Below are 15,143 nucleotides of genomic sequence, written 5' to 3' on the forward strand. Positions count from 1 at the left end.
CCCAGGGTGAATAGCATTGGTATAGTTAAGATTTTTTTTTAAAGCTACAGCTCACCATTCATCTATTCTGCTGTGGCATTTGCTTTTTTGTCTGCTCATGAGTATTGTGGTAAGTCCAAATATAAACTGCCCAAAGTATATTGTCCCATATTCATTCATACTACATTGTTACAGAGCTATGGTGCTCTGCTGCCAGTAAGTGAATGCAACTGACAGCTAGTCAGCAGCAAGACTTGTAGTTGTCTTTGCAGGACTTTTCTTACCATCTGACATATTATACAGGCTTTTGGTAAACAGTCAAAATCTACCTTCATTTCCAAACATGATATTAAGTTGGAGCAGATGAATATAGTCAACACCCTGACTAGAAAGGGGATTCCCGACGGGAGTATATTTAAATCCCTTCCTTTGCCCAAGGAGAGCTAGAACAAATAAGCAGCAAAGCATGCAGGAAAATAAAAAACTACAGTTGAAATAACGAGAATGGATTGGATGTGTGTCAGTCTTCACAGTATGAGAGAGAGGATCAGTCCAGAATCAGTCTTGCCTTTGACAATTAAGGGCAGGAGTACTTTACTTGTGCATTTTAAAGGAGTCATATGCTACAGGTAATTTACAGTACATACAAACAGATTGAGGCCAGGGCTGGATGCAGGAAATGGTCCACCTCTGCTTCTTGAATTTTGTTTTAACCGATTACAGCTATTTTACTTTTAGCAAAATTAGAGGAGATCCAAGTGATAAGTTGTTTCACTGTCCTCCTCTGGTGCAGTAGCAGCAATTCATGATTTCTGATCATCACTCATTTCTTTTTCATGTTCAGGAGATTAGGTGCAGACACTTTCACTTTACCAGGAATATTTCTTGACAAATCAGTGTCCTGTAAAACAAAATCAAGGATTAAACTCAGGTAGTGGAGTGTGGAAGTGTGCAACAATCACTCCTCCCCAACTTCTGACTACCAGCTGCAAAGTAATAGTGCCCTACGAACCCAGGATAACTATGCATCACTTTGTTACTCCAGACATGGGGCGCCTCAGAGTTCAGTAAATTACTGATGAAAATGCAGTGTGCTCAGACCTTTCCCCTTCTGTAGCTCCACCCATTCCATAGAACACAATGAATCAATGGAACATTACACACACTCAACATTCCGGCTGTTTATCTGAATATAGTTTGCGTAGTATTGTACAGAGAATCACCACCTATGGGCATTCTGTCTCCACCACAACTTGTTTGGAGGCCATATAATTCAGCATTTTTATGAGTGATTTAATCAGTGATCTCATTTTACTTTTAAATGTGCAAAATGGTAAACGAGGACAGGGCAGCCAGTGTGATCTGGATCACTTGGCAAATGTATTTTAATACAGCAAAATGCAAACTCATACACCTAGGAATAAATAATGCAGGCCATGGCCATATAATGTGTGACCCTGACAACAGGGACAATGTAGTCATTGGCTGTACAAACAAGTGTGAACAGGTAGGCGATTCTGCCTCTATATAAGGCACTAGGGAAACAGACTGCTGTGTTCAGTTCTGATACCCTCATTTTAAAAAGAATGATGAAAAATTGGAGACCAGCTATAGAAGCACCACAAAAACGATTCGTGGTCTGGAGCAAGTGCCGTATAGTGAAAGGACACTCCAGTTTACCAAACAAAGATGGAAAGGTGACTAAACTAGCATGTGTCTATACCTTCGTGCACAGAAAATACCAGGATCTAAAGCACTCGAGTTTAGCAGAGAAAGAACTAGGGGCTGGAAGCCCGACAAATTTGAAATACAGAACAAAATTTTAACAGAGATTAACCACTGGAAAGGAAGTGGTGGATTCTCCTGCTCTTGCTGTCTTCGAATCAAGACATGAAACCTTTCTGGAAGGTAAACTTCAGCAAATACAAGTTACTGGGCTCAGAGGGGCAACAGTAAATCCTGCAGATGTGCACTGAAGGGGTAGGACTATATGATTTAATGTTCTTTTCAGCCTTAAACAAATCTATGTGGAGAGACACGGTATGGGTGAGATATATATTACTGGTCCAACTTCCGTTGGAAAGAGAGAGAAGCTCTCCCACAGCATTTCATCACATCTGGGAAACAACCTCAATGCCACAGCTAAATGCACAATCAAAGAGGTAGTTTAGCACAAGTAGTTAGTACTGGAAGAACAAAACAGCAGAAAAACAAAATGCTGCTTCCATTGTTGCAATAAAGAACAAGCCACGGAGCTGGTCTTTACCTTTACACTGCGAAATAAATCTTTTTCTCTCGCAGTTGCTTCCCTAGAATGCATGAAATTATGCAAAGCAGTCTTGGCAGCTGTAAAAAAAAAGCACATGAAAAGATTTTTAAATGGCACGTGCCATCTTAAAAAGTCATTGAGATGCAGAGGACCACTACGTTCTATACAGTACCTTTTCCTTTCTTCTGGGTGCCAGGAGTGAGTTTCACTTTATATCTTTCAAAAGAAGAGATCAGGTGTTAAGCAACTCAAAGGGCTGCCAGTTGGCCAAATTTCAGTTAGTAATATTTTCAGATAAATCCTTGTAACTTACTTATAGTTTGCCATAGTAGTGTAAGGCGCACATATTGGTATAGCAAAGAGGAGTATATCCTCCAGGTGAGGCTGGCCTGTCAAAGAACTTAGTAGAGTCTCTCCTTCCTAGAATAGCAAAGACAGTCCTTGCTGTGATAGCAGAAAACATTTAAAGCAGTGCAAATAAAGCCATCTTTTATTATCCAGCTGTCTGAATTTGGTCCGTCTCCCTCACAGCTGACGTGCAGAGTCGTCATAAACCCCATGTGTCTATCAGTCCATAATATGTTGTCAGTATTACTGAAATGTAGTCAAGTTATTAGGATTGATGGACTACTGGAGAAGTCTTAGTTTAAAAAGAAATCTGGTAATTAAAATCTGAAGGTACAACGTTAAATGTATTCAGTTTTAAATGAGGTAAAGGGGACTTTCCAAGTTTGGTTTATATTTTGGCATAGTCAGTTAAGACTCGTTATTACAGAAAGAAAGTACATGTTCTTCCTCTTAGATTAAACCCATTTCTTCAAATTCCCTAAGCCTGGAATACATCTACTGAAAGCTTGTGAGAAAATATTTCCTTTGTAGATTGAATGTAAAGTGCTTTTTTAAAGAGTCGAATAAATTTTTTAATTAAATTGGAACTTTTTCTAAAGAACCGCTTTCATAACAAACAGCAAGAAGTCCTGTGGCACCCTAGAGACTAACAGATATTTTGTAGCATAAACTTTTGTGGGCAAAGACCTGCTTCATCAGGTGCAAGAGTCATCACAGTGAGGCTTTCTTTATTGTGTTAGCCAGTCAGAGATCTGGGATCAGCCATTATTCTGAGGTCTTAACAGAGTTACATAGGTGAAGACAAAGGGCAAATTACCTAATGGGTTTGTGAAATCCTTGCTATTTTAAACAAATTTTGTTGGAACTTGTGTATTTATTATCTGAATGCCCTGCACTAATACAGCTGTCCAACTGAGCCTAGGAAGGTCACATTTCAGCTCTCCACGAGAAAAATGGATCTGATTCTTTATAATTAAGGTACATTTATATCAGGGTTGACAACGCACATCCCCAACGTAACTGAAAATACCAACTTATAATGCAATGATGCTATGTCTCAACTCCTGGGGTCTGTACCAAAGTCCCAATCAATATGCCTCAGCTGTCATTATGCAGAGTGACTAGCACACTTCTGGAAGGCCAGGCCCACCACCTTTAAAACACACCCAAGCTCCAGCTGTAAGCTTCACTGATACTCCTCCAACTGGGTTAGTGGATGGGCCTAGTCCAAGCAAATGGCAGTGCTGAGCACAGACTTCTAAAAACTTTCTAAGCAGTTTTAGTCTAGCACTTTATTAGAATCACAAAAGTGATAAAATTACCTCATTTTCCTGCTGATCTTGATCCTGTTCCTCCTGCAGGTAAACAAAAGGAAACATTAAGACTTGGTCTCCATCAGAATACATCTCCTGGAAAAGGTCACATTCACTTTGCATAGAAAGTCACATGTGGGTACAGACTCAAAGCCTAAGGAACTCCATTGTAAGAGAGCAAAGTTAGGTATTTTTGGTACCGCTGCATTTTATATAGCATTTTTCCTTCTATCCTCAAACTTCCTTGGCACAAGCAAAGGTGGAAGGAGACAAATTTGGGTGGAAATAATGAAGTTCGGCTGCCAATCTACAAAACCCTTTATTCTTTTTTAACTGCACAATTGATACTGTATAATGAGACCTTCCATACATCTCAGCCACACGCTGTACCCCTCAGACTGCTAGTTTTCACTGGTCTGTACTCCAGGGAAGGCCAGGGAGCATCTTCCTGGTTTCTTGCAACTATTAAAAATTAGCCCTGGCACTAAATTAACTGTTCTAAGAAATGTGGTAATGATACACATGCAGTAGAATAATGAGTTCTGCACAGATTCAGTTTACTACTGATATTATTATCAAGCACTGATTTAACAGCCTGACCAGGAAGATGTTGCGAAGTGTGGCTAATGAAATGTGCCTACAGCCTTTACCTTCTCCTCCAGCTGATCTTCCAGGGCCACATCTTGTAACTCATGTGTTAATACTTCCACTTGGGGTGTTTCTTCTTTACGACCTGCATCAACCTGACGGCTGCTCTTTGGTTTCTGGGTTTGTTTCTTTACAGATTCTTCTTTTATTTTTCCTTTTTTACCTTTTTTCACTTTTTCTTCTTTGTTTGACCCTGCGGACTAGATTTCAAATATACAAATGATTTAAACCTACACTCCAGCACAGAACACACAATACACAGACAGGCTGCTGGTTTCTTGGCTTACACCCAATAGCTTCATGATGAGCTCTCTCTCTTCTTCATCCTGGTCCTTGTACTTCTCTTTCATTTTTTTCATTTTACTCTGCAGATAAGAAAAATACAGGTTAACAGTTCAGCAATTACCAAAAAGGAATTTCTGCAACAATCTACATAGAACACAGTCCTTCACTGGCATATCACATTTGATCTCTCTCTTTTCTTTTTAGTCTATGTGCTATATTAACACGATAAATCATCATTTCTATTCAGAGAAATATGAAGTGCTGAATATTAATCAATCAATCTACAGTTGTTATTAAACGCAGCTATTCAACTGCATCTTTGTGTCAGATGCCTGTATATGTTTGAATATGCAAATCGGAATAATAGGCAAATGCAAAAAAAAAAAAAAAAAAAAAAAGAAAACATTTCAGATGTTTAAAAAGGCCATTTTCACAGTCAAATCTCCAGCTCCATCTGTCCTACCTTTTGTCCTCGTTTCATGGGCTGAGGGGCAGACGTGCCCTTGTTTGAAACAGAGGATGGGAGATGCGCGTTGGTCTCACTTTCCTTTCCTTCAGGGGGTTCCAATTCCTCTGTCTCATTTTGCTGCTTTTTTTTCTTCATGTCTCTAAGAAAAAATAATAACTGGGATATACCCTCCTGCATGGTTCCATGGTATGAAATGACAATGATAGTATGTGAACACAGCACCTGACTTCCCAAAGGATACAGCTCTACAAGCTCAACAGTAGACAAATTAAGAACAAAAACACAGGAAAACAAGTCCCATCTATAAAAAAACCAACAACTTTTAAACGCAGAAGCCAGTTACAATGTGCTTCAACCTCACATCAGGAATTGCTTGTTTGCCACTAACAGTGCTGGAAAATATACACCAGTGGGGGGCAACCTGCGGCTCACAGGCTGTACGCACCCCATCACGGCTCCATGTGTGACGCGTGCACCCCCGTCTGTCCCCTTACTCCACACCTCTCGAACACTGGTGGCCCTGCACTTACCTACTCCTCTCCCAGTACTTCCGGAGCACCAGGAACAGGCGGGTGCACACCCTGTCCCTGCTCTTCCTCCTCCCTCTCAGGGCCTGAACGCCACCACCGAACCGATTCCTGGCATTCAGGCTCTCGGGTGGCTGGGGAAGAGTAGGCAGGGGTGCAAAGCAGCCAATTCCTGGGGCCCTGGGAGGGCAGGGAAGGGGGCAGGTGAGGATCTGTTATTGTAAAGGAAGTGTAAATGTTTCCTTTATTGTTATTTGAAGTTGATGAGAGTTCTGTTCCCATATGAACTGAGAAAAGCCGTTCTACTTGTTTTGAAATGTTCAGCTTGCCACGTATTAATGTATTTAACCTCATTCTTGGGGTCATGGTTAGTGCACAGCTGATCTCAACCTTGGGGCTCACTGAGGTGAAGGAAGGCCACCCATGCGGCCCACTCACCAGCCTTGGCTGCTCTTTGCTGATATATACTATGATACAAGGGCACTTCTGGGCCTGCGTCCTCCTGGGAGGCCCAGGGCAGGAACTCTCCAAGTGCAAAGTTGTTGGTTTCTCCTGCAGCAGCTATGGAATTCAGGCAGCCCTGCTGCTTCTGCCAGTACCTTTCATTTCCTTCCAAACAAGTTATGTATTGGGCAAAAAAATGCAGAACTCTTCTTTTTGAGGGAAGGTCCAACTCTCTCCAGAGAGCTGCATTTACCAGTAAGCCACTTCCTCTGCTCCAAAAGGTACAGTTGTGATTACCTAAATAGCTTCCATTTCCCTCTGTCCCATGTCAGGTTCTCCCCAGGATGGTTTGATCAGCACAGACACACACAGCTGGATGTATCAGTGCTAATGAGAGTAGAATGCAGGTGTCTAACGTCCAGCTCTCCCCACAACCTCATAATTCAGCAGTTGTCTGAATGTGTCTCCCCTTTGCTGTAAAGACAGACTCAAAGAGCACATCCATTTGCTTCAGCTCAATCCAATATTGGCCCATGGACAAGCTGTTCCCAGTGCAAGTGGCAGGCACTGTACAATGGTAAACACGCTCTCAAAAATGTCCTTGTGTCTCAGAGAAAAGGGTGTCTTAAGGGAAATGTGGGAAGAATCACTGGGAGCTTCCACTTTGTGAGGGACAGCACAGCGGTTTGAGCATTGGCCTACTAAACCCAGGGTTGTGAGCTCAAACCTTGAGGAGGCCATTTAGGGGTCTCAAGCAAATAGACTTTTTTTTTTTAAATCAGTCAGGGATGGTCCTTGTTCCTGCCAAGAGGGCAGGGGACTGGACTTGATGACTTCCCAAGGTCCCTTCCAGCTCTATGAGATATGTATCTCTATATATTATACTTCCTATCTATCACCTTTGACATAACCACAGCAGAGTGAAAACAGTCAAACCCCCTTTATTAACCAGTCCAGAATAAAGAGACAGGACCTAGTTTTGATACATGGACTTACAACCCAAACAAACCAACAGAAAGAAACACTAGGCTGATTAATATTTCCTGATGTCTTCTCAGATCAATCATCTAATTTATTACTTCTGTAAAATGAGCTTGGGTAGCCTGGCGCCTCAGTGATCAAGTTGTTTGCATACTGGGAACCAAGTAGTAACTCCTCCAAGACAGATCTCATTTGGTGCTCTGGAGCAGGCGATGCTTTACTCAAACTATAAAGCTATCTGAGTGAGACAGGACAACATCCAAGTCCTGACACATGCAATGACACTGGTAAGTCAAGGTCCTGAACACAACCATTTCAGGGAACATTTCTAACATCAATGCTGTGTCTACACTAGCCCAAAACTTCAAAATGGCCATGCAAATGTTTACTAATGAAGCGCTGAAATACATATTCAGCACCTCATTAGAATGCCAGCAGCTGCGGCACGTCGAAATTGACGCAGCTTGTCCAGGCAGAGCCCCTTTTCGAAAGGACCCTCGCAACTTCAAAATCCCCTTATTCCTAACAGCAGATAGGAATAAGGGGATTTCAAAGTTGCCAGGGTCCTTTCAAAAAGAAGCCCCGTCTGCACGAGCCGTGTCAATTTCGAAGTGCTGCGGCTGCCAGCATTCTAATGAGGCACTGAATATGTATTTCAGTGCTTCATTAGTAAACTTCGAAATTACCATTTGCATGGCCATTTCTCTAAGTTTTGGGCTAGTGTAGACACAGCCCAAATGGCAGTTCTCCTCGAAGCCAACTTCCGGTCAGATTTTCAGAAAACACTGGAGAAAGCCAGAAAATTTGTCTGTTGCTCCGTCAACGATCCAGGTATTTGTGGTGATTCCTACAGCAAAGGTACTTGCACTCTGCTCTGGGTCATAGTATATCATAAGCATGCCTGAACAAGAGGGACATGGTAAAGCAACATACAGGGTGATCCCTTGGAATATTTGACTGATTCTCTGTATCCTTGAAGCATGGAAGAGGAAGAGATGCAGACAAAAAACTCAAAACCCACTCATATTCACCAGCACAAAAGCCAAGAACTGAAAACCCCGAGGCCCAAAGCTGTTACTGCATCAAAAGGGTGATCGACACAGAGGGAAATGATCAGGTGCAGAAATGGAGTTACTAATTTTTGAAGGTGAGATTAATTTTGAGAAGGTGCTGAGAGGGTGACACACCAATGTAGTTCTGTTGTGTATTTGGCTGAAGATCTAAATGTTCCACATTCAAGCGACACAGATAACAAGAGTGAAAGGAAGGATGCCTAGAAGAAGATATGGTCACATTAAATGATGTCAGTGTGAGTCAGGCAGCCACCAGGCTGCAAACTGAGGAGTTCTTCAAGCATCCACATGCAGAAAGGAAACTGGTGCCCCTTTGGCTTCAACTCCTCAATGTTCCACCTCAAAGACTGGCAAGAGAGGCTACTGGGCTTAGAATTCTGAGTTCAGACTCAGTCCCTGCCTTGCTCACTCCCAGATTGTCACCACGGCATCTTTGAGGAAAATAGTGTTCTGTGGCATAGAAGCCCGAACTAGATCACAAGCCCTTACAAAGTCATTTCCACAGTGCACAAGTTGTCCTTTATGTTCTGAGCCAGACCCTTGAAATAACCTAGTATCTCATTAAAAAAAAAAAACTAATTCTTCCAGCTGATACAAACCTGCTCCTTTGTGTTCACTTAAACAATGAGGAGTCCTGTGGCATCCAAAAGACTAATACATTTATTTGGGCATAAGTGTTTGTACGCTGGAGCCCCCTTTGTCAGATGCATGTTCACAGATTCTGTTACATCCATATCATTAATTTCAAGTACCAAGATACACACTGCAAGTGACTTCCTCCAAGAAAGTTAACGTCTCCTTCAGAAATGAGAACTTGCATACATTCCGATATTTAGACCTTTCCTTCCCTAAAAAGAGAACAATCTTACCGTCTCTCCTTGGCTGACAAGTGTCTTCGCCCATGTGACTTACTGTCACTCTAGAAAAGTAAAATAAATTTATATTTCATTATTTGCACTCACGCAAAACACATTTTGTGGTTCTTGTTTGAAGAGCTTATCAGGGAGCTTACCAGGTTAGATGCTTCTTCATTTGTAGTCATTTTCTGTTGGGATCTGTGAAGAGATTGCAAGATGTATCATGTCATGAGAGAAAGCAGAGTCTGATGACACAGTCCTGACGCAGCAGCAGTGGCCACCACTGGACAAACTAATTCACTGTGGTCTGTTTGGCATCATGTCCAGCGAAGATCGTTTCCTTTCCCAAAAAAGGTATCAGCACTCTCCTGCACCTGGGGGACTTAACCAAGCATACGTCTGCACACCACTGCAATGTGCCCTCCATAAAGGGTAATGAAGTCTCTTGGGTTAGTGGCCAAACGCACTTAACCAGCATTGACTCTTCATCTCCTCACCTTGGAGTTTCAAAGGAGCCTAAGGACACTGAGGGCCTCTGAAAGCTTCACCTTGGACAATGAAATAAGTGCCAGAGAAGCTGTGAAACAGGGACTCAGAGATCCCAGTTAGGTCCTTTATTGTTTGCACACCCAACCACCCTCCACACACACAGCTTTATGTTTTCAGCTGTAATACCGATTAAATAAACCCAGACAAAAAGAACAGAAAACTGAAGTCAAATTTCTTGGCAGGGCATATGGCAGCTTTCCCTAGCTCACCGCTACATGCCTCGATAGCGAAGGTCAGAGCAGTTCACTCTTACACCTATTCGTTTCTTGCCCTTGCAGCAGCTAAGTAGTAGTGGTCATGGCTAATCCTCCTAAAAATGATTAGATCATCTCATGTCAGGTAACAATTTTCAGTCACTACTATCTTGAATAAGAAGAGAAGTGATCTTCAGATTCCCATTCCCTAGGTCCTGATAAATACATGAGTGGAAAAAGGTTGGTCTTCCCTTGAAGCACCCCAAGCAGCCAATACAGATGGATATGTGATAGAGTCCTACACGGCATTCTCGTAAGCAAACTAGAGAAATGTGGTCTATATAAGGTTACTATAAGGTGGGTGCACAACTGGTTAAAAGATTGTACTCAGATCAGTGGTTCACTGTGAAACTGGGAGAGCATATCTAGTGAGGTCCTGAAGGGGTCAGCCTTGGGTCCCATACTATTCACTATCTTCGTTAATGACATGGACAATGAGTGGAGAATATGCTTCTTACATTTGCAGATGACTAAGTGGGGAAGGGTTGCAAGAAGGATCAGAACTCAAAATGCCCCCAGCAAATTGAAGAACTGGGCTGAATTCAGTAAGATGAAATTCAATCGAGATAATTGAAGTACTCTGCACTTAAAAAGCAAAAACCAAAAACACGGAATGACTGCCACAGTGCTGCGGAAAATGAACCGGGGGGAGATAGTAGATCACAAATTGAATGTGAGTCAACAATGCAATGCACTGCAAAAATGGCTAACTTCATTCTGGGTGTGTGTGCGTGCGCACGCGCACACAGAGAATTGGACACAGTACTCCAGCTGAGGCCTCCCCAGCTGAGGCCTCCCTAGCGCCGAGTGGAGTGGGACATATATATATATATATATATATATATGACACAGAGGGTAACTGTCCCACTCCACTCGGCGCTAGGGAGGCCTCAGCTGGAGTACTGTGTCCAATTCTCGACACCACACTTTAGGGAAGAGGTGGACAAATTGGAGATTCTAGAGGAGAGCAACCTAAACCAAAAAGAGGTTTAAAAACCTGGCCTGTGAGGTTCAATCTTAAGAAAAGAAGATCTGAGGAGGGACCCGACAGTCTCCACGCACGGTAAGATTTAGGTTTTGTATTGGGAAAGCTTTCTAACTCCAAGGGTAAGGGTGGAATGGGCACCCAAGGGAGGTCATGGAATCCCTGCCACTGAGATTTTTAAGAACTAGCTGGTCAAGTGGCTGTCAGGGATGTGGTCTAGTTCGGGGGTGTCCCACCTTTTTTCATCGGGGGCAACAGAGCAATTTTTTACATGTTCCAAACACAAAATAGCCCCAAACCACCACCACCCTGCTCCCAGCCTTCGACCCCCGCACACTCCAACTGCCCCCACCCCAGCCTTAAACCCCCCCAGCCCCAAACCGCCCCCAGCCCGACCCCCCCAGCCCCAAACTGCCCCCAGCCTTAGACCCCCCCAGCCCCAAACCGCCCCCCAGCCTTAGACCCCCCCAGCCCCAAACCGCCCCCCAGCCTTAGACCCCCCCAGCCCCAAACTGCCCCCAGCCTTAGACCCCCCCAGCCCCAAACTGCCCCCAGCCTTAGACCCCCCACAGCTCCAAACTGTCCCCCACCCGCTGCCTCAGGAAAAGGGGCTGGACCTGTTGATGTCAAGGTTCCATCCAGCCCTAAATCTCTGATTCTATAATAGCATTGCCAAAGGCCACAGCCAGAGAACACCCTACTGCAGTGGGTGCTACAGTCAGGCAAAGGGGACACAGGATAACCCAAAATGAAGAACTGTGCAAGTATGCTGAGAAGACCATCCAGAGAAGGTGGAGCAGCACTACTGAACAGGCATACATCCGCTTTATCTGCTATTCCGGCAGCCTGTGTCTTTCAACACTAAGATTACTCTCATATACTCACTGCAATCCCTCTTCATGTAAAACAGTTTTAAGGCACTGACATGGTTAGAATAAACCCTACTGCTAACAAACATGGAGGTGTTCTGGTTACCTTTGTGGCTGAAGATGTGACAAGTCAATTGCAGTATCTGGATAATTTATCTCCTCCACCTTCGCTTCACTCTTCTGCTCCTGAGCTTCCACCTCTTCTTCAGATTCTACATCATCTTCAGAGGTTCCCTCTTCTTCTGGTAGTTTGTTTAGTCCATCCTCGACTGTGTGACCAGTGTCCTCCTCCAGGTTAACATCAGACCTGACTTCAGTACCATCAGCCATTTCTTCAAGCGCTGCCTTCTCATCATCACTGCTGCTATCATCTCCTTCTGGTGCTGCTTGTAAATGATTGAGAGGAAAAGACATTTCAATTTAAAGTCATCAGACTGACTTATTACTAAATTCAGGGAGCTGAATGTACATCACAATGTATTTGCAAGAGTTCCCAGTGTGCCCATAATAAAATACATTAAATACTGCATAATACCTAATAGCTCCACTTCTTCTATCACCAATTCATTGGTACTACTGGTCACAGACTCCATATCCTCGTCCTGCACTTTGACCTTCCGTTCATCTCGGTGTCTCCAAACACAAGATTCTTCCACCTAAATGACAGAAGCAGCTCCTTTTTTTATTGAACAGAACAGTTTCCAAGGACACTAACTTATCCTGAACCCAACGAGAAACTATGATGGATGAACACGTGGAACTTGAAATCATTCTACCGATTCTCAGGAGCTCAACACCAATGTTCATTGTGGGCTCCATTCAACTACCAACTGTCAACTGAAAAAAATCTCACTGATATCAGTGCAAACTGGATCTGGCCAAGAGATTGAAACCTACTATTTTAAGGAAAGCTCTTCTGTGGAAACCATGTGGAAAATCTTACTGTCCCTTCTTTGTCTTGACATTGTCTTTTTCAGCATGGCATTCACTCTCATTCCTCTCTGCAAATAAACTCTTTGGCTGTGGCTACATTAGTGAGTTCTGCCAGCAAAACTGGTGGAACTTCCACACACAAAATACGTTCAGGAGTCCAGCTGCTCTGACAACAGAGCAAAGCACTCTTCCAATTGGCTTTTGTGTGTAGCCGCACCCTGTCGAGAGAAGTTTTGACAAGAAATCTCTTCCGACAGTGACTTCTGTTGACAGATTGCTGCAATGTAACCGTAGCCTTCGTGTCCCTTACACATTTGTTGAAACCACCTTCCCTGGTGATTAATACCAGACCTTTACTACCCTGTCCATGCAATAACTGACTTGCCTACTTAGTTTCCTTTCCTTTACTTTTTGGTTAACTCTCCTACGTTTTTGAGTTCCTTTACCAGTGGAGAGGTCTGCAGGGGAAGGGAGTGACATGAAAGCACGTCACTAGAAGCTAACAGCTAGTGGGAACTCACTGGAGCTACTCACACAACCATCTGCCTGAACACAACATGGGAGATTTTCAAACTCCTGCTAACACTTTAAGCAATTGTTATTTAAAAGACTATCTGAAGGCACTGGGCTCACAAGGTTAGTTTGTGGTAAATAAATAATTTTAAAAGGTTCAAATCAGGAATCCCACTCCAGGCAGGAGTGATATTTAAAGGTGGCAGCTTCTTTGGAAAGCTTAGCCTCTTGCACCCAGTTGGTTTCTTCACTTTGCTGTTTCTGAGCTGCATGCCCACTCTTGTGAACTAGATTAAAGGTTTCTCCTTCATTTGGAGCAAACAGAATGGTGGTGACCTACTGGCAAGTAAACATGCTAATGGGAACTGAGGATTGTTGTGTAAGATTACAGTTTTAGGTTTATGTAAGAAAAAAGGAGACAATTGTAACCAACAAATGGGACAGTACCTTAAACAAGAAGCTAAACCCCATCATAAGATATGAAGGTGGAAGAAAGTTTTTTTTCCCTGGAGGGGAAAAGGAAAACATAAGGTGGTTTAAATATATAAACATTTTTGCCAACTTTTTGCAGTTATTCTTGTCCCTGTAGAAGGTACAGAGTTTTCAGACCACCGTGATTTATAAACTGATGGGTCATCTCTCTTCAAGGTCTCACCTCGTATCATGAAGCTTCCTGTAGTCAGGTATTCACCAGTTGGTGCTGTTTTAGACACCTAAGAAAAGTAGCAGATATCATATATTTAATAAAGTACCACAGAAAACTGTGCCTCACTCAGTAACACCAGTAATAAAATCAGCATTTAGGCTAAGAGCATTTCTGATTTCTAAGGTCAGCTCTGTAACTTCAAAAAGTGAAAAAATATTATAGGGAGGATTTGCTGATGAACAACCTCCAATCACGTGAAGCCTTTAAATCACCACTGGAGGTCTTTCTAAAAGATGCTCTAGTTCAGCCATGAATTACTAGCGTTGATGCTGAAAATCAGTGTATAACATACTGTAACCTATGCTATTCAGGGGATCAGATAGGAGTGTAACAGCTTCCTCTGGCCCTAACAAAAAAAAAACAAAAAAAAAAAACTATGAACCTCAGTTTCTGCCTCTGCAATGGAAGACTCCCTGTTTCACTGCTTCCACAACAATGTGTGTGCTCTGCCTGTAGGAGCTTCGTTTGAGATGAGCCATTTTAGCTCAAGGGAGAGTCCTTAATCAGTACTGAGATTAAAAGTTCAAATCACAGCAAAGAGAAACTTGTCTTTCCTGAAGGGAAGCCATGAGAGATTCCAACAACTTTTTGGGAACCAGTCTTTCTCTGTCAGTCCCCAAGAAAGCAACCAAAACCACACACAATATACCTAAGTACAGATACTACATGTGTCTACATGAGCTAGCTTCCATTACGATACAGTGCCATGAAGAAAGAACACAGTGGAAAGGGTGAACTACGGCAGGGTAAGTGAAATTAGGTCAAGTGACTGAATCTAGAAAACAGATCAGCATCAGCTTAATTTTCATGTTGCTTGAACATCCTAATGTTCTGGGTGTTTTACAACAAAATGAACACACCTTTATTTAACATGTGAATTAAAATTAAAATTAAAATTAAAAACTGATTAAACTTTTAAAGTCATTCCCAAACACTATGACCTTGTGCTGGGGTGTACCAGTTGGATGCCCTGCAGTCCTGCACACCCCACTCCAGAAAAGGCACAGTAAAGAGAGGCCCCTTGGGGCCTGCCTAAGAAGGCTGCAGGGAAGCAGACAGTAAGACCCTAGCAGGATCACTTAAAAAGAGCAGTCTGGCTGCCCAAGCAAGTCAGTTACTGGCTGGGACTGGAAGGGATAAA

At 42.9% G+C, this 15,143-nt stretch overlaps 1 protein-coding gene across 4 annotated transcripts in view; it reads right to left on the minus strand.

Moving 5' to 3' along the window:
- Nucleotides 1-365: 365 nt before the first annotated feature.
- Nucleotides 366-15,143, minus strand: part of NEMF (nuclear export mediator factor) — a 40,073-nt gene continuing 25,295 nt past the window's right edge. For 3 of the 4 annotated variants that reach the window (XM_074996170.1, XM_074996168.1, XM_074996171.1), the window contains exons 20-33: nt 13,952-14,009; nt 13,744-13,802; nt 12,386-12,506; nt 11,957-12,236; nt 9,349-9,391; nt 9,206-9,255; nt 5,306-5,450; nt 4,845-4,922; nt 4,560-4,757; nt 3,919-3,951; nt 2,562-2,668; nt 2,421-2,464; nt 2,246-2,325; nt 366-880 (exon numbers count right to left, since the gene is read on the minus strand). In XM_074996170.1, the coding sequence (XP_074852271.1) occupies nt 803-880; nt 2,246-2,325; nt 2,421-2,464; nt 2,562-2,668; nt 3,919-3,951; nt 4,560-4,757; nt 4,845-4,922; nt 5,306-5,450; nt 9,206-9,255; nt 9,349-9,391; nt 11,957-12,236; nt 12,386-12,506; nt 13,744-13,802; nt 13,952-14,009 (1,374 nt within the window). In that variant the 3' untranslated portion in view covers nt 366-802. The remainder of the gene's footprint in view (nt 881-2,245; nt 2,326-2,420; nt 2,465-2,561; nt 2,669-3,918; nt 3,952-4,559; nt 4,758-4,844; nt 4,923-5,305; nt 5,451-9,205; nt 9,256-9,348; nt 9,392-11,956; nt 12,237-12,385; nt 12,507-13,743; nt 13,803-13,951; nt 14,010-15,143) is intronic. The other variant, XM_074996169.1, reaches the window with a different exon arrangement.

Source organism: Carettochelys insculpta, chromosome 6, assembly GCF_033958435.1.
Source record: "Carettochelys insculpta isolate YL-2023 chromosome 6, ASM3395843v1, whole genome shotgun sequence".
In the NCBI taxonomy this organism is placed as follows: Eukaryota; Metazoa; Chordata; order Testudines; family Carettochelyidae; genus Carettochelys; species Carettochelys insculpta.